Below are 24,236 nucleotides of genomic sequence, written 5' to 3' on the forward strand. Positions count from 1 at the left end.
GGAAGAAAAGTGTTAAGCACTAGGAGGATGGAGAGATCACACAAATGCTCAAACTTTAAAACGATATTTAATTTTATTTTATCATTTTTCAAAGAGAAAGAAAATGTGTGAAGCACCAAAGACACGACACATGAGGGCTCAACCTTTAAAATGATATTAAATTATTTTTAAAGAAAAAGAAAAGGTATTAGGAATTAGGATGATGCAAGCGGTCATGCTGGCGATCGCACGAGCACTCATCCCATTATTTGTTGAGAGTATTAACTATTAAGCTGATGCAGACGATCACATACTTATATCTCTTTTAAAATATTAGAAAATCATTGTAATTTTATAATTTTATCTTCTTTTTTACTTTATATCTTTTATATATACTTTTTATTGTTTTGTAAACTTTTATTGAATATTTTTTATTAGAAAAAGTAGTGTATAAGCAACAAATAAAATTAAACATGCAAACCCAATGAATAAAAATGAACATAAGATTAATGCAAGAAACCTAATGAAAAAAACAAAAGCATGAAAATAAATATTTATTGTAGGGGTGCAGGAATAAACCAGGGGGTGCGGAAAAGAAATAGGCTTTTTGTTTGGGCCAAAGTGCTTTTTCATCATCTTTGTTTCTGCCAGGGTGTAAGGATGAAATTGAAGGTGCATCCCGAAATGCGCCCAATTCCCGAACCTCTTTTTTTGTTTGCAGTTACAGAATGGGCTTGAACCCAAACTTACTACGTTTTTTAATTCTGTAAAACACGGAATTAGGTCACGTATATTGGATTTCTGGGAAATGCCAGGGGTGCAAAAAGAGGTTGGTTGACCAGAATCCTTTGGGTCTAGGCCCTAAATCCCTTTTTTTCGGAACCCGTTTTTGCAACTCCACCCGATCCGTGAGATCCTCTCATTCGCACAAGGTAAAGCAACGAGGCAGCAGTTCCTGTCAGTCGCGCATTATCTGCTTTGGACCAATCGCCCAGCCGCCGCAAGCCGCCGCAAGCCGCCAATCAGCCAAATGTGTCGCCGGCGATGGCACTTGTCGCCGGACCCATCGCCAGCCACCGCAAGAGCCCTCTGCTCCTTCATCTCTTCGCGCGAGAGAAAAGCTCTTGCTTGTGAACGACGCCGGCCGTTCGTCGACGCAACGTTATCGCTGCCACCAAGTTAGGGCCATCACTCTCTGTCGAGCTCTCTCCACCACCTTCCGGTCACAGCAAAACAGAAGACACGCCCGCTTGAGTGACAAATCCGGAAAAGCCCTAAAATGGTCCGTTTCCACCTCCTCTCTGGGTTGAAGAAGCACCGTGAGTTTCCCCTTCCACCTAAGGTGGCTACTGTATGTGACGGTGTTCAACAGCCTTCAGATGCCATTATAGCCAATCTGGTCCTCGAATCAGACCCACTCAGTCTCTCCGAGACCCTATTCATGCCTATAATCCAATGGACACCTGAGCTCGTGAATAAGGTTCTGAAGCGCCTCTGGAACCACGGGCCCAAGGCCCTTCAATTCTTCAAACACCTGGACTGCCACCCTGCCTACATCCACTGCGCCTCGTCGTTCGACCACGCCATCGACATCGCGGCCCGCACGCACGACTACAACGCTGCATGGGCCTTAGTGGGCCGCATGCGATCTCTCCGCCGCGGCCCAACTCCCCGAACCTTCGCCATCCTCGCCGAGCGCTACGCCGCAAACGGAAAACCCCACCGCGCCGTCAGAACCTTCCTCTCCATGCACGAGCACGGTTGCCGCCAGGACCTGAACTCATTCAACACCGTCCTCGATATCCTCTGCAAATCGAAGCGCGTGGAAATGGCGCACACCTTGCTCAAAACGTTCCGATCCAGATTCAAACTCGATTGCGTAAGCTACAACATAATCGGAAACGGTTATTGCTTAATCAAACGCATGCCAATGGCGTTGCAAGTTCTGAAGGAAATGGTGCAGCAAGGGATAAACCCTACGATGGTCACCTACAACACATTGCTGAAAGGGTATTTTCGGAGTAATCAGATAAAGGAGGCTTGGGAGTTTTACTTGGAGATGAAGAAGAGGAAGTGCGAGATTGATGTTGTGACTTACACGACTGTGATTCATGGGTTTGGGGTGGTGGGTGAGGTTAAGAAATCTCGTAGAGTTTTTGATGAGATGATGAAAGAGGGCGTGGCTCCTAGTGTCGCCACTTATAATGCGTTGATTCAGGTTTTGTGTAAGAAGGATAGCGTGGAGAATGCGGTGGTGGTTTTTGAGGAGATGATGAGGAAGGGGCTGTGTGTGCCAAATGTGGTTACTTACAACGTTGTCATCAGAGGTTTTTGTCATGTTGGAGACATGGAGAGGGCATTTTGGTTTATGGGAAGAATGGGGGAACATGGTTTGAGGTGTTCTGTTCAGACATATAATGTTGTGATTAGGTACTTTTGTGATGCTGGGGAGATTGAGAAGGGTTTGGAGATGTTTGAGAAGATGAGGGATGAGCCTTGCTTGCCCAATTTGGATACCTACAATATTCTGATCAGTGCCATGTTTTTGAGGAAGAAATCGGCAGATTTGGCGGTGGCTGGGAAATTGTTGATGGAGATGGTTGATAGAGGGTTCTTGCCACGGAAGTTTACTTTCAATAGGGTGTTGAATGGACTTGTTATTACTGGGAATCAGGATTTTGCCAAGGAGATTCTGAGAATGCAGAGTAGGTGTGGCCGTATTGTTCGGCGTTTGAAATTGTGAGATTTTCAATAGTTGGATTTGGTAAGCTGTTGTTTCCTTTTCTGGCGTTATTGTTTTTTGTTCTTGAGATCATATTGATCTATGCTCATTTGCTTCATCTGTGCTGATGTGTGCTGATGTGTAGTGTATGTACTTGCAGGAACACAACCCACATGGTTTTTCAGCGGTTGAAAGTGCATGGTGCATGGTATAAGAGAGCACGTTCCTCATTCTGTAATTTGGACATGTTGCAGTTCTTGGTGGTCTTATGGAACATTCTTTAATGAATTGATCATCTTTTATGCAGTAACTGTAGAACATTTTAAGACAATGTGAAGCACGTCCAAATTCTTCGCAACAGAAACTTTGGACAGCACTTCAGTATCATTGTTTAGGCTTTCCTTGTGTTGCATATGCTGATGGAAGAGAGACAAATTTCTGCTTTTCATGGATGTTTTAGTTTGGAAACATTCTTCTAGAAGCTCATTCAGGCATGCATCCAATGATGGGGTAGGAACTCTATTCAAACACCCTCAAAATTGGATCTCAGTTTCATAAGAAATTGATCTGTTTAGTAGTTTCATGAACATGTTGCTCTATACTTTCACCATCATTTTAGAAATCTTCATATACAATGTCAGTGTTTTTGGCCCAAAGATCCATAAATGAGAAAGGAATTCAAAAATTGAAAGACTATCCTGCTGTAATATGGTGACTTCATGTTCTAATTGGAACCTTTTAGCAATATTATTGTGGCTGTATATCGTTAGATAGGCCCACATCTTGGCTGCAACATTGAATAGTCGGGGATTGGGAACAATATTAGGATCAACAAAGACTATGATAGATCCATGTCTTTAGTTGAGCATCTTTAACTTCCTGCTGGACATGTTCCTCCTGTTGATTTTCTGTTAGGAACAGAACTGGTGCCATCAACATGACCTCAAAAGTTCTTATCTTCTATCAATATCTGGAACTGAAAAACCGAGGTTTAATAACTCTTGCCATTAAGGTAAACAAATAAGATATCATACTTGTCACTAGATATGAAGTTGACGAATAAAAGACATGAAAAAAATCGTACTAGATAGAGAAAAACAAGGATAGTCTTGCAGAACCTAGAGGCTGAGAATTTTGGACAGAACTAAAATAGGAGTACAGCCAAGTGTTATACCATATTAGACTTTGAAAAATTGCATATCAATAATGTGTTCTCCTCTGGAGAATTCTCCATTCGACTTGAAAGTGACTATTGTGCAATAAATGCTACCTTGCAGCTGATGGGCTAACTAATTATCAAGATAACATAAATGTAGCTGTACAATCATGCATAAATTGTTGACAAGTAAATCTGTTCCAATAATAATAAATATTCTGTAATCACGAATTAATAACAAATATTGTGCTAGTCAATTCTTGGGCATGGTTATCATTTGAAGTATCTGTGCTTCTCTGGTAGTAGTGAGATGTTCTCATCAAGCTTTTATTTGTATGTAGTTCTATTTTGCTTTATTTTTCATTCTAAGTATCAAACCTTGTAGATTTCATTGCTCAGTTTCTGTAGGTTTAGAAGCTACACGGTTTTATTGTGGCTCTTTTGTACAGCTTGTAACATAAGATAATTTCAGAACTTGATGAAAGGATGCGGGATTTGAGAAACGAGCTACAGTCATTTGAAGGTAAATAATATGATGAAAGTCATAAGAAAAAGGCCTTAGAAGCTTTGAAACGGATGGAGAGCTGGAATCTATTCAGTGACACGCATTAGGTCAGCCAGTTGATCTCTGTTAATTTAGTAAATTACTATAATAAAATGTATGCCCACAAATTTTTCGTAGTTTAAATTTCTGGTTGGACCTCTTCATTCAAGGATTTACCCTTTGCAGGAATTCCAAAATTACACAGTTGCACGTGATTCTTTTCTTGCACATCTAGGTGCAATGCTGTGGGGATCTATGAGACATATTGTGTCACCTTCGGTTGCTGATGGTGCCTTCCATTATTATGAGAAGATATCCTTTCAGTTGTTTTTCGTGACACAGGAGGTAAGATGTCTGTTTGATCACTTGAAAAGGCTTGCAACAGCTGAATATTGACTTTGCCCTTGTATTATTTTTTTCAGAAAGTTAAGCACATTTATAAAGGGCAGCCTTTCCTCATTGACAGTTCCTTCTCAGAAACCAATGTTCAGTCAGCACATGTATGTCATGAATTTTTAATTCTAACCTTTCTTTACCCTACCTTCAATTAGGCATTTGGTTGGTGAAATGTTTTCTTAAGACAATGTTGTGTGTCTGATGTATCACATTCCTATAAATTGTGTCCCTAATTTTCTACTTACATTACTATCACTTCAGGTTGCCACTGTCGGAGGATCCTGCCTTAGCAAATGGCCTTTGCAGTTGCACGACGAGCAGCTGCTGTACCTTTACTGCTTATCAATGGAACCTACCGAAAGACAGTTCGAACATATCTTGATTCTTCTATTCTGTAATATCAATTGCAAAGGCTGAATAAACATGGTTCTCTTAAAGGTCATTCCTATATCCTTAAGTCCTGTTTTAGAGTGCCATTTGTATGTACATTGAAAAATGAGAATAAGTTGCAGACATCTTGAAGTTGAGTGTAAAAAAAGGGTGAAAGGAAAATTTATTTCATCTGATGATTAGTGTATATTTTACTCAATCTATTTTCATCCATTGCACATTTTTATTCAAAGCAAATTTGGTGGAATTTTATTTTGAAATCTTTATTCAATTAAATAAATAATTAAGTCAGAATTAGAAATGAGTTTAAGACAACCTTTGCACACATTCTATAAGATGCTTGATGTTATGCCTCAACTGTTGAATAGGAATTGTGGCATACCTGATTTAGGATGATAGTAGCATCAATCCTAAATATTACATTAGTTTTAGTGTATCTTCAACTTTTTATAGCTCAGACTTTGAAGCTCATAGTGTTTGCTTCACTAAGTTGCCAAAAGTCTGCCGTGGACTATGTATAATGAATTGGGTTTGTGCAGTTACTTTTGAATAAACTGGGGCATTGAAGTATTTGGGGCACAATTATATGCTCCACATACTGTAGTGTTGAGTTTAAGGATTTAAGAGAAAATAAAACTGAGTTTTGTATTGATTCTGAAACCTGAAAAATTGCGTGTAGAGGGATGTGAATATATTACATCTGTCCAGCTGTACCAAACTGATTAATTCTTTACATGTCTGAACAGAAAAAAGTTATAGTGAGGTCAAGTGTATGCTGGGTTTCAATAAACCCAGGTTTATTCTAAATTAATACTCCTCGCAAGCTAATGGTGGGTGAGAGCTATGAATAGAAGATAGTTTACACACTCTAAAGCTTGATTCATATAAACTCTAAACTGCTAGGGAACGAGCCTTTGTGAAGACGAATGTTGTCAAACTCAAGCATCATAAGAGGGTCTGAAGGTCCTTATTTATTTTATTCAATTTGGTCTCACTATTAATAAAAATCCCAATCTAGTCCCTCAACTTTTATAAATGTAACAACAATGTGATCACTTTCTATACAATTAGTCATAAAATCATTGACAAACAAATATTGATTGTTTTAGTTTATACTTAATATAATTTATAACTAATGCATAGTGACAATTTATAAAACCAACCACATCATTTTCAACGAACAAAGGGGTCACACTGTTGCTATTTTAAAAATTGAGGGACTTGATTTAACCTTGGAAGAGTTACACTGTTACATTTTTAAAATTGAGGGATTTGATTGAATATTATATTAATAGAGGGACCCAATTGAGCAAAATAAATAAATAAAAGGACCATAAAGAAATTAAACCTATTGCATTCATCATGCAATATAAATATACTAAGGGACAACATGGCAATCAACTCACTACTATCCTACAATAGTAACAAGTGGTAGGTAATTACAATTAGATCTTGCACTTTAGGCTTTTTCAGCACTTTATCATTTGCGTGTGTAATGTTGGTGATGTCTTTGAAGACTTTTCTTATTATATTCATCAACTTTCTTGCATGACCATTGAAGGATGTGTACCTTTGGAGTCATTGCTTGTTAGATCTTTTCTTGGAGAGTGATGACTCTCTTCTCACTTACTTTGACTGGTAGTAGTACTTTGACGTGATTGAAACATACTCCTTTACTTTACAGTTGACTTTGTGCCCCTAACGATACCAAAAAGGACTTTTGCTCATTTATAGTTAGTATCTGTGTCTTCATCTTTGAGATAGATGTTGTGAGTCAGCTGTAGGGATTTAGACGTTATGAAATCCTGCAGATGTGTCTAGTTCAAAGCACTCTTCAGATTGCATTTATTCCATTTGACTTGAGTCATCAAACAATTGATGCTGGCATAGGAGACATCTTTTGATAGGTGCTACATCAAGGATGTCTAATCTTGGTTCTCTGCAGATTACATCAATCCAAGAATACTCTTGGGCAACCTCTCTTGATCTTCTTCTTTCTTCTCTATCTTGCATGCTTTTGATGCTTCAAGATGGAAGTTTTTTCTAACATGCCCTGAGGAATATGGTCATATATAGGTGACATTACGGTCTAGCGCTTCTTGCTACTTGTAGTGTAGTCTAATACTTTTGGAAAGCTTCTTCTATTCTAGTAGCATCCGTCTTCTTCTTTGTGAGGTCATCTAACATGGCCTCATTCACTTGTCTTTTGCGCTTTAATCATGACTTGTATCTTGAAACAAAGTTGCTCTCGATCATGACTAAGCTTGTTGCACACAAGATAAATATATTAGAAATACCAAAGTTGTCTTGTTTGTTATGATCAAAACTTAGATGTCAAATGGAAAATCATAGGATATGTAGAAGTGTAAAATAGTAGGGACTAACAAGGACTTTCTATGTCTAGCATGTTAGGGTTGCATGTTCTGGTTGGACGTAATTTTATGACTTGATTTATTTTGTTCATTTCACTAAATATAAGTTTAAAATAAAGTTCTCTTTTATTCTTGATATTCTTGTTATTGACAAATATGAGTATTTATGAATGGTGCAGATAGGCATACACATTCCAGGTCTGTGCTCGAGGTTCCAATCTTTTGGTTCATCTACAGTGAACCACTTTTACTAGACAAATATTTTCAGGCAAAAGCTCTCTCTGACATGATTATTGTTGTTCAGTCTGGGTCCTCCTTGTGGGAAAGCCTACATTGTAATGGGCATTCACTTCTATTGGACTTGAGATAAGATTGAGAAACCTATCTTCCAACTTTCCAAAATTGCTTATTCATCTTTCTTGCAATCGTATTTTATTGATTTCATTGGGAAAGGTTAGGGGAAGAGGTGAACTTTTATAAAAAGTTATATCGAACAATTGTGATATTACCATTACACGCATGTGTGTTCATTTTCTTTTTATGATGACAAAAAAGAATAAAATTATTATTATTATTATTGTAACTATAAAACTAAATATAATAATTTTTATAATTTTATTATAAATATTTTTAATTTATTTTATAGGTAATTTTTTTATTATAGATAATTATTTTAGTTTAAAACTGGTTAAATTTAAAAAAATGTTCAAATCGAAAAAATAGTTAAATTTAAAAGGAGGGTTGTTTAGAGGGTAAAATTGGTAAGATAATTATTTAAATATAAAGGATGTTTACTGTAAGGATAAAATTGAAAAAAAAAATGTGTACCCCAAAAGGGAGAATCTCTTTTATATATTAGTATAGGTCAAAAATCTACTCATTAGTTCTTTCATGATTTCATCCTCTATGGGGACGATAAAGGCAGCCTATAAAAGCTGCAGTTGTTGCCACTGCTGAGCATCTTGCTGGTTTGCTTCCCCTTCATCTTGTGTATGGTCAGGCCCATGAGACCGCTATTGAGGTGCATTTTATGTCCAATATTTGGAATCCAGTCTACTTTGATGCATTTAGTGTTTTACGTATAGTAAATCTGGATATCTTTCGTTTGTTGAGGTTCAGTTCTTGTGCATTGATTGTATGGGACTATGTTACTCTTCTTTGGGAATACCTACCTCAACCCTAAACCCCAAACCCTGTAGGGTGTGGGGTGTGGGGTGTGGGGTGTGGGGTGTAGGGTTTCGGGTCTAGGGTTTCGGGACTAGGGTCTAGGGTTTCGGGACTAGGATTTCGGGTCAAGGGTTTCGGGTCTCGGGTTTCGGGTCTCGGGTTTCGCGTTTCGGGGTTTCGGGTTTCGGGGTTTCGGGGTTTCGAGGTTTCGGGGTTTCGGGGTTTCGAGTTTCGGGGTTTCGGGTTTCGGGGTTAGGGTTTGGGGGTAGGATTTTCGGGTTAGGGTTTTCGGGTTAGGGTTTTCGGGTTAGGGTTTCGGGTTTAGGGGTTTCGGGACTAGGGGTTTCGGGATTAGGGTTTGGGGTTAGGGTTTGGGGTTCGGGGTCCCCGGACCCCGGGGTTTGGGGGTTTGGCGTTCGGGGGTCGGGGTCGGGGTCGAAGTCGGGGTTTCGGGGTTTCGGGTTTCGGGTTTCGGGTTAAGGGTTAAGGGTTAAGGGTTAAGGGTTTAGGGTTAAGGGTTTAGGGTTTTTTAGCGTTTTGGGTGGTTTAAGGTTTAGGGGTTAGGGGTTAGGGTTTGGGGTTTAGGGTTAGGGTTAAGGTTATGGTTAGGGTTAGGGTTAGGGTTTGGGTTAGGGTTTTGGGTTAGGGTTTTAGGTTTAGGGGTTAGGGTTTTAGGGGTTTTGGGTTTCGGGTTTCGGTTTCGGTTTCGGGGTCGGGGTTACGGGGTTAGGGGGTTAGGGGGTTGGGGGATTGGGGGGTTGGGGGGTTGGGGGGTTGGGGTTAGGGAATGGTTTAGGGTTCCGCGTTGTGGAAAAAGTCAAACTGAAAGTCAAAGTCAATGTCAGAGGGTTGACTTTGACTCGTGGTAGGATGAACAGTGTTGAGGATACATTGAACAATGTTCAGTGAGTTTAGGAGTCAGTGTTATTGAAAAAGTCAAAGTCAAAGTCAAAGTCAAAGTCAAAGGGTTGCTTTGACTTGTGGTGGGATGAAGGGGTATAGTGAACAGTGTTCAATGGGTTAGGAGTCAGTGTTGTTGAAAAAGTCAAAGTCAAAGGGTTGACTTTTACTTGTGGAGGGATGAACAATGTTGGGGTACAGTGTTCAGTGGGTTAGGGTTCCGCGTTGTGGAAAAAGTCAAAGTCAAAGTCAAAGTCAGAGTCAAAGTCAAAAGTCAAAGGGTTGACTTTGACCCGTGGTAGGATGAACAGTGTTGAGGGTACATTGAATGGGTTAGGAGTCAGTGTTGTTGAAAAAGTCAAAGTCAAAGTCGAAGTTAGAGGGTTGACTTTGACTTGTGGTGGGATGAATAATTTTGAGGGTACAATGAACAGTGTTCAGTGGGTTAGGAATCCGTGTTCTGGAAAAAGTCAAAGTCAGAGGGTTGACTTTTACTTCAGAGGGTTGACTTTTACTCGTGGTGGGATGAACAGTGTTGGTGGTACAGTGTACAGAGGGTTAGGAGTCAGTGTTGTTGAAAAAGTGAAAGTCAAAGACTTTCTTACACCATTTATACACTCCTTTAACTTCTTCCTGCATAATTTTACATCATTCTTACAACTTTCTTACACCATTCGTACTCACTTCCTATAACTTTCCCACACCTTTCTACACTCTTTCTACTCCCTTTCTACACCCTTTTTACATCATTCGTAGAATCTTTTTACACCCGTCATACACACTTTATACAGTTCTTTTACCCCTTTTTACACTCTTTCTACAACCTTGCTACAACCTAATACATCCTGGCAACACCCTTTCTACACCTTTTATATACCATTTCTACATCTTTCTACACCATTTCTTCAAAGGTACATCCTTTCTACACCATTTCTAAATCTTTTCTACTCTGCTTTTATATTCTTTCTACGCTCTTTCTACCCCCATTCTACAACGTCTCTACACCATTTCTACACCCTTTTTACACTCTTTCTACTCCCTTTCTACACACTTCCTACACTCTTTCTAGATCCTTTTTACACAATTTTTATATACTTTTTACACACCCTTTATACAACCTTCCTACCCTTATCTACACTCTTGCTATAAACTTTGTATACCCTTTCTTCAATCTAATACACTCTGGCTACACTCTTCCTACATTATTCTTACAACCTTCCTACACACTTCTCACATCATTCAAACATTTTTTCTACACCCTTTCTATAATCTTTCTAAACCTTTTATACACTCTTTCTACACAATTCGTACACCCTTTCTACACAATTCTTACACCCTTTTGTACACCATTTCTACACCATTTTTACACCTCTATTTACATATTTTCGACACCCTTTCTACATCTTTCTACATCATTTCTTTAACATTTATACAACCATTTTACATTCTTTCTAAACCCTAAATCCTAAACCCTTGTATACCCTGTCTACACCCTTTGTTCGAAGGTTGTAAAGATGATTTGGGAATAATGTAGCCAAAGTGTATTGGGTTGTAGAATGGGTGTAGAAAGTGTGTAGAAACAATGTGGAAAAGGGCTAAAAAGGTTGTATAAAATGTGTAGGAAAAGTGTAAAAAGAGTGTAAACAATGTGTAGAAAGGGTGTAGGAAGGGTGTAAAAAGAGTCATAAATGGTGTAATAAGGGTGTAAAAATGTTGTGGAAAAGGGATAGAAAAACTGTAGAAAGGGTGTACAAAAGGTGTACAAAGGGTGAACAAAGGTTGTACTGCCTTTTTACATCTTTCTACAAAACGATATGAAAATGGTGCAGAAAGGGTGTACAAATTGTGTAGAAGAGATGTACAAAGGTTGTACAAAACAGTGTACAAAAAGTTTATAAAGGGTGTTCAATGGGTGTACAAATGGTGTACAACGTGTGTACACCCATTCTACATCTTTCTATAAAATATGTAGAGAGTGTTTGAAAGGGTGTAGAAATGTGTAGAGAAACAACGTAGAAAGATGTAGAAAGGGTATAAAAAGATTGTAGAAAAAGTATACAAAAAGTGTTGAAAAGGTGTACAACTTTCCTAAATCTTTCTACACCTTTTCTATACGCTTTCTACACTATTTCTACATTTTTCGACACAATTTCTACATTCTTTCTACACACTTTCTACCCCTTTCTACACCCTTTCAACACTCTTTCTACACACCCACTACACTTGCTATATAACCCTTTTACCTCTTTCTACAACCTTCCAAAAACCTTCTTATACAATTCTTACATTCTTTGTAAACCATTTTTACATTCTTCCTACATTCTTTCTACCCCTTTGCTACACCATTTATCACCCATCTCACTATTCCTAGATCATTTAAGATCCTTCTTACAACCTTCTTACACTCTTCTTACACCATTTTGAATCACTTCAAACAACTTTCTACATCATTCTACATCCTTTCAACACACTTTCTACATCTTTTCTACAACCTTTCTACACCCTTTCTAAACCTATTTTCCATCGTTCTCTACACCTTCTCTACGCATTTTCTACACCCCTTTTACACCTTTTTTACAACATTCCTACACGCTTTATACAACCCTTTTACCTTCTTTTTACACTCTTTCTACACCATTTCTACAACCTCATACGGCCTAGCAACACTTTTCCCACATTACTCTTACAACCTTCCTACACACTTATATTTTTTCTAAATTATTTTTACATCATTTCTACACCCGTCCTACACCATTTATACACCCCTTTAACTTCTTCCTGCATAATTTTACATCCTTCTTACAACTTTCTTACACCATTCGTACTCACTTCCTACAACTTTCCCACACCTTTCTACACCCTTCCTACTCCCTTTCTACACCCTTTTTTACATCATTCGTAGAATCTTTTTACACCCTTCATACACACTTTATACAGTTCTTTCACCCCTTTTTACACTCTTTCTACAACCTTGCTACAACCTAATACATCCTGGCAATACCCTTTCTTCACCTTTTATACACCATTTCTACATCTTTCTACACCATTTCTTCAAAGGTACATCCTTTCTACACCATTTCTAAATCTTTTCTACTCTGCTTTTATATTCTTTCTATGCTCTTTCTACCCCCATTCTACGTCTCTACACCATTTCTACACCATTTTTACACTCTTTCTACTCCCTTTCTACACACTTCCTACACTCTTTCTAGATCCTTTTTACACACTTTTTATATACTTTTTACACACCCTTTATACAACCTTCCTACCCTTATCTACACTCTTGCTACAAACTTTGTATACCCTTTCTTCAATCTAATACACCCTGGCTACACTCTTCCTACATTATTCTTACAACCTTCCTACACACTTCTCACATCATTCAAACATTTTTTCTACATTCTTTCTATAATCTTTCTAAACCTTTTATACACCCTTTCTACACAATTCGTACACCCTTTCTACACAATTCTTACACCCTTTTGTACACCATTTCTACACCGTTTTTACACCTTTTTTTACATATTTTCGACACCCTTTCTACATCTTTCTACATCATTTCTTTAACATTTATACAACCATTTTACATTCTTTCTAAATCCTAAACCCTAAACCCTTGTATACCCTGTCTACACCCTTTGTTCGAAGATTGTAAAAATGATTTGGGAATAATGTAGCCAAAGTATATTGGGTTGTAGAATGGGTGTAGAAAGTGTGTAGAAACAATGTGGAAAAGGGCTAAAAAGGTTGTATAAAATGTGTAGGAAAAGTGTAAAAAGAGTGTAAACAATGTGTAGAAAGGGTGTAGGAAAGGTGTAAAAAGAGTCATAAATGGTGTAATAAGGGTGTAAAAATGTTGTGGAAAAGGGATAGAAAAACTGTAGAAAGGGTGTACAAAAGGTGTACAAAGGTTGTACTGCCTTTTTACATCTTTCTACAAAATATATGAAAATGGTGCAGAAAGGATGTACAAATTGTGTAGAAGAGGTGTACAAAGGTTGTACAAAACAGTGTACAAAAAGTTTATAAAGGGTGTTCAATGGGTGTACAAATGGTGTACAACGTGTGTACACCCATTCTACATCTTTCTATAAAATATGTAGAGAGTGTTTGAAAGGGTGTAGAAATGTGCAGAGAAGGTGTAGACAGGTTATAGAAATAGTAGAGAAACAACGTAGAAAGATGTAGAAAGGGTATAGAAAGATTGTAGAAAAGGTATACAAAAAGTGTTGAAAAGGTGTAACCTTTCCTAAATCTTTCTACAGCCTTTCTATACGCTTTCTACACTATTTCTACATTTTTCGACACAATTTCTACATTCTTTCGACACAATTTCTACCCCTTTCTACACCCTTTCAACACTCTTTCTACACCCTTTCTACACACTCACTACACTTGCTATATAACCCTTTTACCTCTTTCTACAACCTTCTAAAAACCTTCTTATACATTTCTTACATTCTTTGTAAACCATTTTTACATTCTTCCTACATTCTTTCTACCCCTTTGCTACACCATTTATCACCCATCTCACTATTCCTACATCATTTAAGATCCTTCTTACAACCTTCTTACACTCTTCTTACACCATTTTGAATCACTTCAAACAACTTTCTACATCATTCTACATCATTAGGGTTTAAGGGTTAGGGTTTAGGGTTTCGGGTTTAGGGTTTCGGGTTTAGGATTTCGGGTTTACGGTTTCGGGTTTATGATTTCGGGTTTACGGTTTCGGGTTTACGGTTTAGGGCTATAGGGGTTTAGGGTTAGGGGGTTAGGGTTTAGGGTTTAGGGCTTATGGATTAGGGTTTAGAGCTTAGGGTTTAGGGCTTCGGGCTTAGGGCTTCGGGCTTAGGGCTTCGGGCTTAGGGCTTCGGGCTTAGGGTTTAAGGTTTAGGGTTTTAGGGGTTTAGGGTTCAGTGGTTTAGGGTTCAGGGGTTTAGGGTTAGGGTTTAGGGTTTAGGGGTTAGGGGTTAGGGGTTAGGGGTTAGGGTTTTGGGGTTAGGGGTTAGGGTTTTGGGGTTAGGGTTAGGGGTTAGGGGTTAGGGGTTAGGGGTTAGGGGTTAGGGGTTAGGGGTTAGGGGTTAGGGGTTAGGGGTTAGGGGTTAGGGGTTAGGGGTTAGGGGTTAGGGGTTAGGGGTTAGGGGTTACGGGTTAGGGGGTTGGGGGTTGGGGGTTTTGGGGTTTTGGGGTTGGGGGTTGGGGGTTGGGGGTTGGGGGTTGGGGGTTGGGGGTTGGGGGTTGGGGGTTGGGGGTTAGGGGGTAGGGGTTAGGGGGTTAGGGGTTAGGGGCTTTAGGGTTTAGGGTTTAGGGTTTTAGGGTTTTAGGGGTTTAGGGGTTTAGGGGTTTAGGGGTTTAGGGGTTAGGGTTTAGGGTTTAGGGGTTAGGGGTTTAGGGGTTTTAGGGTTTAGGGGTTTTAGGGTTTAGGGGTTTTAGGGTTTAGGGTTAAAGTCAAAGTCAAGGTCAAAGGGTTGACTTTAACTAGGGTTTTGGTAAAAGTCAAAGTCAAAGTAAAAAGGTTTACTTTGACTAGGGTTTAGGGTTTAGGGTTTTGGTAAAAATCAAAGTCAAATTCAAAGTATTGACTTTGACTAGGGTTTAGGGTTTTGGTAAAAGTCAAAGTCAAAGGGTTGACTTTGACTAGGGTGTAGGGTTTTGGTAAAAGTCAAAGTCAAAGTATTGACTTTGACTAGGGTTTAGGGTTTTGGTAAATTAATTTTGCAAAGTCAAAGTCAAAGTAAAAAGGTTGACTTTGACTTGGGTTTAGGGTTTAAGGTTTTGGTAAAAGTCAAAGCAAATTCAAAGTGTTGACTTTGACTAGGGTTTAGGGTTTTGATAAAAGTTAAAGCAAAAGGTTGACTTTGACTAGGGTTTAGGGTTTTGGTAAAAGTCAAAGTCAAAGTGTTGACTTTGACTAGGGTTTAGGGTTTAGACTTTGACTTTGACTGTTTAATTTTTAATAATTTTGTACAGTAATTAATTTTGTCTATATTAGTGATATAATTATGGTTGTAGGTTTTTAAATTTCTTTTAGGATTAAATGGGTATTAATAAAACTTGGGGTGCAAGTTGAAGAAAGAGAGTGTGGGAAGAACACCCTAGTGGAAAATGACAAATCAAATTTTAATTTCAACGTGTTGGCCCAAGAGACACACGCCGCTACTAAGTAAGCACCACGTATAAAACCGTAACATTGTATTTTCTTCGTTCACCCTCTCAGTCACTCACTCTTCTCTTACCGTTTCGTTGGATTCGATTACAATGGTGTCCGAAGGCATTCTTCTCGGCATGGGAAATCCTCTCCTCGACATCTCCGCCATCGTCGACCCTGAGTTCTTGAAAAAGTATATCACTCTCGCCACCTTTCTCTTTTGCATGCCGTTATTTCCTCCATTATCGTTACTTTTAATTTCCTGAGATAACGATTATCCTCGTTTCTTGGATGGTGAAACGACGTCGTAAATCGTGTGGTTTGCTTCTGAGTGTTCTTTCTTTTGTTTTTCTGTCTGACATGACAGGTACTCTCTCACCTTGAACAATGCCATTCTTGCGCATGACAAGCACAAACCTATGTAAGATTTCTCCGTTTACGCGGCGCTGTGTTGATCGCCCTCTAACGCCTTCGTTTTGTTTGGTTGAGTTTGCGGTTTGTTGATTTGCTTTGGCGACTGAGGTTTTTTTATCATTGGAACGTTGAATTTTGTGTCATTACAAGCACTGCAGTCCTTTACACTTTGGAGCGTGATGTTGTATATAGCTTTTGACTGTGTTCTTGGGATATCAGAAACGTGCTAGTTTGATGCGGTTCTTGGGTTGCGTGGGCTTATTCTTATTAGGACAAAACTTAGATACTGTTATATGGTAAATAGTTGCTTGGGTGATTTTATATATATATATATATATATATATATATATATTTTTTTTTTTTTAAAATTATAATCAAAGATTTACTTTAACAATCAGACCAAAGGTCTGCATTAAAAGATTTACGGTGAAATCTCAACTCTAATTGAAATACAACACAAGAAAATGTTTACAGAACTGGATCTAAGTTTTATATTAATTATTGAAGGAATATTCAGATTCTGGTATGTCTTCCCTTATATACCTGGTAATTGGTATCCCTGTGTGTATTTTTGCATTGTAAAGACTTGTTGCAATAGTGCATATGGTATTCAGACTCATATTTTAATAAGATTTTGGATCTCTCTCTGCTCATCTTTAATTGCAGATTATTTTATGGTTACTTGTTAAAACATATATTTTTAGTTAATTTGGTAAGATGCCCCATTTCAGATATGAAGAGTTGGTTGAGAAATATGACGTGGAGTACATTGCTGGAGGTATTTCACTAGATCTGGAGTATTGCATAATATCAAAAGCGAATTGAATAAAAGAAAGAAAGAAATCGATTAGCAGTGGAAAAACATAGTTGGTAATGACAGTTGCTACAATTTATTTTTTTTGCTGGCAGGTTCTACTCAAAATTCAATCAAGGTTGCTCAGGTATGTATCTCTATAGTTAGTTAGTAATTCTCTAGATGTGTAGTAGCTTTGGTTAAAGTAATTTACCATTACTTCTTGTAGTGGATGCTCCAAGTTCCTGGTGCAACAAGTTTCATGGGTGGCATTGGAAAGGATAAGTTTGGCGAAGAGATGAAGAAGAGCACAAAGCTTGCTGGTGTAAAAGTAGGTTTAATCACTCATCTTCTCCTCTCATTCTGACGTGCTTCTCTACACTGGCATAAAAATTATCTTATTTTTCATTCACCAGGCTCACTATCATGAAGATGAATCCTCACCTACTGGAACTTGTGCTGTTTGTATAATTGGTGGCGAAAGGTCAAACAATAACAAATTTCTGTATTTTTTTGCTTCAGTGTTTTTTTATAATTGAAATTATTTTATGCCGTTTATAAATAAAGTATGTCCTTCAGCCTGACTTCTACTTGATTGCAAATTTTTGGAAGCCTTACATTTTGATCACCTCTGCTCTGAATACAGGTCGCTTGTTGCAAACTTAGCAGCTGCAAATTGCTACAAGTCTGGGCATTTGAAGAAACCAGAGAATTGGGCACTAGGTACTTTGTTGTTGGTCTATGCAGGCTCCTTTTTTTTTCTTAATTTCTTCATGGCTGTGTAATTCATAATTCAAACTTCAGTTGACTGACATATTTTACTGTGCAATTTTCCCTCACAGTTGAAAAGGCTAAATATATTTATATTGCTGGCTTTTTCCTCACTGTATCACCAGATTCTATCCTGTTAGTTGCTGAGCATGCTGCTGCAAATAACAAGGTTAAATATGATTGAAAATTTTGTTTTTTGTTTTCTTTTGAAGGAGGTTTCGGATGATTAATTTTATTTATGTATGCAGATCTTCTCGATGAACCTTTCTGCCCCTTTCATCTGTGAGATATTCAAGGAGAGACTGGAGAAAGCTCTACCGTAAGGATTCATCTCTGATAAATAAAAATGATTGAAATGCTACATATTTCTTCTTAAGAATGTCCATTATGTTATTCAGGTATACAGATTTTGTTTTTGGAAATGAGACTGAAGCAAAAATATTTTCTAAAATTCAAGGCTGGGAGGTAACCCTTGATATCATATATTTAGGCAAGTTGTGGTTTTGGATGTAGAATGTTAAACCATTACATTTATTGGTCTTTTTTTCCTAGACTGAAAATGTCGAGGAGATAGCTCTAAAGATTTCCCAATGGCCAAAGGCATCAGGAACGCACAAAAGGATAACAGTTATCACACAGGGTGCGGATCCTGTATGTGTTGCTGAGGATGGGAAGGTGAAAAAGTTCCCCGTGGAACTTTTGCCTAAAGAGAAGCTAGTTGATACAAACGGAGCAGGTGCTGTGCTACTAGTTTTAAGAGTTCAAATGCAGTTATTTTACGTATTTATTTATGTAAATAAATCTCGTAATGGTCTTTCATGTGATAAGCGGATACATAGGGCTGAGTGGATTAGTTGGAGAATAGCCCTATAGTTAGAGGTGCATAATCATTAGTTTAGGAATGGCTTAGATCTAATGGGGAATTAATTTTCTGATTATGTAGTTCATAATGAAAAACATAACATTGTTTGACTCAATATAGTGAGGAAAGGCTCCACTTTTTATAATTATTTAAAATAGTATCATTATTTTTGCATCTGTCATAACTATTATAATATTAACAATTTACGTATTTTGAGATTATGTTCTTATTGTTCTATTTAAAGGCTTAATACTTTTAATAAACATGTAAGTTTAAGTTTAGTAGCCTATTTACTGGTGGGTTTTTTACCTATTTAAAAGAGTTCTTTACCAAATAGACTTTAGACTAGACTATGTTTTAAAAAAGTGCTAAACGGCCTTTTTAGTTAAATAAATCAGCTTAAATATGAGAATTAGGTCAAGCTTAGGCTTTATGTAGCAAGCCTATTTTCACATGTTGCTGTTGACGTCAATTGTGATATGCTCTAAATCCATGCTGGCTATAAATTCTGTCATACACATACATACAATACATAATTCCTCTCTGCACTTCTTTTAAATGCATTGGATATTATTCTCATACAACATTGCCTACCAACATGGAAAGATCGTGACATTATTTATGATTTTTAAGGCACCAACATTGGTAGTTTACAAGCAAGATGTGGATTTAGTTTCATCCCTCTTATTTTTTCTCTGTAGGAGATGCATTTGTTGGAGGATTTCTTTCACAATTGGTTCAGGAGAAGCCCATTGAAGAATGTGTGAGAGCTGGCTGTTATGCAGCAAACGTTATCATCCAAAGATCTGGTTGTACTTACCCAGAGAAGCCTAATTTCCATTGACTGATTTCTCTCAGTTCTGTTGCCTTTATGAACTTTTGATTGTCATCAGGAAACATCTTGTTGTATTATGATAGTTGCTGTTAAGTGCTTTTATTTTTCATCCCTTGGGTGAATCAGGAAAAGTTTCACTGGAAGGAAACGGACAATTGAATTATTATATGGCAGTCTTATTTTTTGTCAAGTTTCTTATCAAGTGTTTTTTTATTTGACATTGAACAATGTTAGCGTGCTTAGGAAGGGAGTAGGCTTACTTGCCACTTTGTCTGCGAGTATCAATCGCCTGACCCGATTGATTAATTCTTTTCACATTGGCAAAATTTCCTAAAACACGATTTACTGGGTTGAATTTTTAGATATTTAAAATTGTCCTCCCCTAAAATGATTTTTAATATGAACATTGAATTTGATGAGTTTGTTCAGCTGCTTTACTAGTTCATCTTGTAAAAATGTTAAATTGCCATCTTAATATGCCTTGGATTTCTAAATATTTTAATTCAATTTAAATTCTGTTTCCCTCGTCAAGAGTACAGGGTCTCCGAAGTGTAAATAGTTTACTATATTTACAATTCAAAATCTGTCAATAAATTTTATTTGAAAATTGTAAGCAATGTGATGGTTTTTATATGGACATAATTTATCGGACAAGAATGAGACAAAAAGGTGACGAAGTATTTGATTATCGTGTAAGAGGCGATTATGCCTTTGCTTAGACCATATTACCAATTGATTGGTTCTCTTCTGCTGAAACGGCTTGCTTGGAACAAGGACAGCTTTGTGCAGCTGGATCGCTGAAACGCTCTTTTCTTTTGCTACCGACCAATGCTTTTGCTATCAGAAACAAATTTGTTTTGTTTAGCTAGCAAATTAAGGACATTCCAGAGCTTCAGTTAATATTTTATGACCATTACTTTCATCAGTATTCACTGTTCAATCTAATTCGAAATCTAAGTCCTTAAAATAATACAATTTTGGTAGTTCATTTTTTGTTTTTTAAAAATTCACATGTAATGAAATTGGTCAATAAATATTTTTTTTAAATTTAATTAAAATTTAAATTGGTAATAAATTATAGTTTTTAATTAAATTTTTATTATTTAAATTTTTTGCTAACATAGTAATATAATTGATATCATATCACTTTGTTTAATGAATTATTTTGTATTGATGATAAACGACTTAGTTTTGTTTACTCTTGTCAAACAATAAAAATAAAATATTATGTTAATCACAAATTTAGACAAAATAATACATAAAAAAAATTAAGGTGATTAAACAAAATATTAACCACGTCAATTAATGAATATAAAGTTTTTAAATACTGATGACAAATAAAAAATATTAAAAATAATCAAATTTATTAATAACATGAAATTTAGTTAAATTATGTAAGTTAAATCATATAACTCAAATAATTTAAGACATAGAGAGTTATTTGCAACAGCGGTAGTTTCATTTTAACGATTTTGTTTTATCCTGATAAAGTAAGGCTTCTGAAGTGGAAGCCCAAATCAAGATCTCGACGACTCATCTTTTTATTTTCATAATCTCATCTTCTCATCTCGTATCGTCACCTAGAGCGTTGAATGCATGGCCATACCAAAGCGCGTGAGGAAAACTCCTAGAGTCATAGCCAGCCAGCGACCACCACCTTCTCTTACCTTTGTTGAAAGAAAATCGCAAGAAAGGAAATCACAACGTAACTAAAGAAACAAATCGGAGGCATTATTTGAATCGCCATGAGCGACCACCACCCACGGCTGCACCACCTTCGCTCCACATCGTACCTATTGAAGGAATCTCTGTCATCGTTCTCATCCAATTTCATCACATTCCTTTTCCTCTCTCTCCTAACCCTCTCCTTCCGAACCCTCGTCGAGACAGGCACCGCCCATGTCACCTCCTTCATCGACCGCGACCCTTCTCTCCGGGCCCTCCTCTCCCGCCTCGACCTCGCCGGAAACGCCCACCATCACGGCCACGGCCACGGCCACGACCTCCCATCCACAGCTGCCAACCACGCCCTCCGCCACCGACGCCGCCCCTTCCTCCACCTCACCCGCGTCGGAACCCTAGACGATGACTTCTTCTCCGGCGACGATGACGACGACCGCTCCCTCTTCGGCTCAATCCCCAAATCCCCCGCCAACGCCACCCTTCTCACTCTCTTCCCCTTCTCCCCCACCTCAGCCTTCTCCGATCTCCTCGCCGACGACGGAGTTAGGGTTTCTCAAGTCATCCGCTCTGGAACCACCTTCAATACCCTGGGATTGTCCTCCCTGTCGTCGCGAACGCCTCGCGACGACGATAGCGGCGACAGCGAGGAGGAGAAGCGGGACGAGAACGCGGAGAGGAAGGAGGGCGTGGATTTGCAGTTTTTCGTGAAGGGGATCGAGGTGGGTCGTCGGGACGCGGCGGCGCTGTTTTTTCTGGTGAGTTTCCTCTCCGCCGCCTATGGATGGGTGATTCTCGTTTTTCTCGTGACGTATTCGTGGGTGTTGGGTGTTGTGTTCGTCTCCGTTGTGAATGATCTGTTGGGGAGGTTTAGCTCCGTTACGGTTTTGGTTTGGGATGGTTCGAGGTTAGGTCTGAAGAGGCTTTCGGGGTTTATTCTGATGCGTTGGGCTGTGAGGGACGCGTTGACTCAGCTTCTGGGGTTGTGGTACTTCGGAGAAATTGAGGATCAGTACTCGTTTTTCAAGCTCTTTGTGAGGTTGAAATTGATGCCCTTCTCTGTTATGTCTCCTTGGGTTAGGGGCTTTGAGAGAGAGATTTCTGGGTTCTTGTTTACTTGGTTTCTGGTGGATACTTTTGTTGCTTTTATATTCTCCGTGGATGCTTGGGTTGCCATTGTGGACTCAAGGAAGAGTGGGAGGGAGATTGTGAAGGAAGGGTGCTATTTGATATCTACTATGTTCAACCAGGCTATTCAGGTTAAGTGCTTGGAGGCTATACTTTGTGGGTCCTTTGTCAGGTGGGGTTTGGGCCGGGTTTGCGGGAGGTCCTTCGCCAAGATGTTTCAGTCCACCATGGAGGTTTACTTCATGGTTACTTGGCTTTTGTTTTACTTTGCGGCAAAGTGTAGGGACGCCGATCTTCATGGTAGGAGGTTTGGACAGAGGGAATTAGAGGGCTTGGTTGAAGGTCTCAGATGATATTTGAGGGTGGTTGAACTTGGATGGATGAATGTGGTTTTTTCTTTCTTTTTTCTTATTGTGATGCACAAGTAGCAGCAGCAATGTTTCAAAGGTTCTTTGTGTCTCCCACATTTGCCGTCGCTGTTGCCGCCATTCTCTAGTTTTGTCACCAGCTATGTGTCAAATGTGTACTTCACCAAAAGGCTGATTACTTCTCGTGTATATTCTGAATGAGGGTAGTTCTTATGTATATTATTCATGGAATTGTTGAATTAGTTCACTCAAATATGTGCTGGTGATGATAGTCACAAATTACAGGGTTTGGGTAATGAAGAATGGTAATGATTTTTGTCCATGCAACTTGGGCTTATGTTGTGATGACAAAAGTAACTGCATAGCCTTCTGTTTGTTTGGAATGATGCTCCATTTATTAGGGAAATTTGGTGGCATGACTTGGACATAATCACAAACAATGAAAAGCACTTTAATCTGCTACATAGAACAGGGAAAATTATTAGTTTGAGTTATGCATTGTGTCCCCCTTTTAGAAATTCTCCAGGAAGGCTGTTCATGCTAATACTTTTTTGTTCTGTATGATTATCAAATCCTTTTCATAAGCAAGCCTTCACATTTGCTGTATGTATATAATCATCTTGTAGAAAGTTCATAAAACTTGTTTTGCATCATGGAATTACTCGACTAAGTTTGAATGAGAGGAAATTTTGGCTGATAGCAAAAAAAACTAGGGCTACATCAAGGGGCATTCCAAGTTTTTAGTTATTTCTTGGAGAGCTTTGTGTGTACTTCTGCTAGACTGTTTTTTAATATTCAGAGTAAACAGTTCATGTTTTCTGTCTGGTGTTTTGTATGTTTACTTTATAATAATTTGTCTTCCTGAATTTGCAATCCTTTCCCTTTGACTAGCATCGAGGAATGCGATTTTTTATGTATAAATGTTTTGTTAGAGTAATGGAATTTACCTGAAGATGAATTGTGATATAAACTGTTTGTAAAAGCAACTAGATTGCAATTTAATGAAATGTACTGTTTCTCCTGGCTGTTTGTGAAACGAAAGTTCTTTGAAGGGTTCCCCTTCTCACCTATTGCTGATAACAATCCCATTACTATGAAATACATGAAGCACTTCTTCATGAAAAATAAGTGAGCAGCAGTCTTAGGATTTCTGTTTTTATACGGTTTCACTTGGTTAGCTTATTTGGTCTTCTCTGATAGTCCACTCCATCCAGCCCGGGGACATGGAATGCTGTTTTTCAACCAGATAGCTTCGGAATTGACCTAAAAGAAGGGCCATTACGAGGGAGGGGAGTTTGTCTATTAATTTTTCTCATATTGGACAGTTTTTCTGTTTTGATATATAACCTAAATGCACTTACTTGATCTCATGCCCTTTTTTTGTAAAGCTGCAAGAAGACCAAATACGAGATAATTTCTTTGAATTGCTGTAAAAAAACTGGAGGAGATAATTTTGAAGTGTGCATTGAATAAAAAAAATAGAAGGAAGCAAAAGCATAAAAAAATGTTTTTCAAAGTGAACCTTGCTTTCTTTTCATTATATTAAAAACTTGAACTAAATGAAAAATATTGCATGATTACTTGTATTTGTTTATATCCTCTTTTGAA

At 38.1% G+C, this 24,236-nt stretch overlaps 3 protein-coding genes across 5 annotated transcripts; all 3 read left to right on the forward strand.

Annotated features, from left to right (window-relative positions):
* Positions 1–903: 903 nt before the first annotated feature.
* Positions 904–8,073, forward strand: LOC124840087 (pentatricopeptide repeat-containing protein At1g74900, mitochondrial-like). 3 transcript variants are annotated; one of them, XM_088105574.1, is made up of 8 exons: positions 904–2,743; positions 2,862–2,909; positions 3,009–3,211; positions 4,257–4,469; positions 4,588–4,746; positions 4,824–4,901; positions 5,059–5,235; positions 7,739–8,073. In XM_088105574.1, the coding sequence occupies exon 1, from the start codon at positions 1,259–1,261 to the stop codon at positions 2,720–2,722; it is 1,464 nt and encodes a 487-aa protein (XP_087961700.1). In that variant the 5' UTR covers positions 904–1,258; the 3' UTR covers positions 2,723–2,743; positions 2,862–2,909; positions 3,009–3,211; positions 4,257–4,469; positions 4,588–4,746; positions 4,824–4,901; positions 5,059–5,235; positions 7,739–8,073. The 3 variants fall into 3 exon arrangements, with proteins under 3 accessions (XP_087961700.1, XP_087961699.1, XP_087961698.1); XM_088105573.1 differs by having other exon boundaries at positions 4,307–4,469; XM_088105572.1 differs by having other exon boundaries at positions 4,330–4,469.
* A 7,746-nt stretch (positions 8,074–15,819) lies between these two features.
* Positions 15,820–19,642, forward strand: LOC148207095 (adenosine kinase 2-like). Its single transcript, XM_088105575.1, has 12 exons — positions 15,820–15,970; positions 16,145–16,198; positions 16,923–16,969; positions 17,101–17,132; positions 17,214–17,315; positions 17,401–17,468; positions 17,631–17,707; positions 17,827–17,924; positions 18,004–18,074; positions 18,154–18,220; positions 18,308–18,491; positions 19,319–19,642. The coding sequence occupies exons 1-12, from the start codon at positions 15,888–15,890 to the stop codon at positions 19,459–19,461; spliced, it is 1,026 nt and encodes a 341-aa protein (XP_087961701.1). The 5' UTR covers positions 15,820–15,887; the 3' UTR covers positions 19,462–19,642.
* A 1,446-nt stretch (positions 19,643–21,088) lies between these two features.
* LOC148207096 (uncharacterized) lies at positions 21,089–23,447 on the forward strand. Its single transcript, XM_088105576.1, has one exon. It carries the CDS (start codon positions 21,198–21,200, stop codon positions 22,611–22,613), a length of 1,416 nt encoding a protein of 471 aa, XP_087961702.1. The 5' UTR covers positions 21,089–21,197; the 3' UTR covers positions 22,614–23,447.
* The last annotated feature ends 789 nt before the right edge of the window (positions 23,448–24,236 follow it).

The sequence above is a fragment of the Vigna umbellata genome, chromosome 1, assembly GCF_029865625.1.
Source record: "Vigna umbellata cultivar VRB3 chromosome 1, Vumbellata_1.0, whole genome shotgun sequence".
NCBI lineage: Eukaryota > Viridiplantae > Streptophyta > Magnoliopsida > Fabales > Fabaceae > Vigna > Vigna umbellata.

What these genes read in the sequence shown, in the direction of transcription:
- LOC124840087 (XM_088105574.1), top strand. Translation starts at nt 1,259, where the DNA reads ATGGTCCGTTTCCACCTCCTCTCTGGGTTGAAGAAGCACCGTGAGTTT.
- LOC148207095 (XM_088105575.1), top strand. Translation starts at nt 15,888, where the DNA reads ATGGTGTCCGAAGGCATTCTTCTCGGCATGGGAAATCCTCTCCTCGAC. An exon ending in CATGACAAGCACAAACCTAT is followed by an intron (nt 16,199 to 16,922) that starts GTAAGATTTCTC and finishes GCCCCATTTCAG; the next exon opens with ATATGAAGAGTTGGTTGAGA. An exon ending in AGTTGATACAAACGGAGCAG is followed by an intron (nt 18,492 to 19,318) that starts GTGCTGTGCTAC and finishes TTTTCTCTGTAG; the next exon opens with GAGATGCATTTGTTGGAGGA.
- LOC148207096 (XM_088105576.1), top strand. Translation starts at nt 21,198, where the DNA reads ATGAGCGACCACCACCCACGGCTGCACCACCTTCGCTCCACATCGTAC.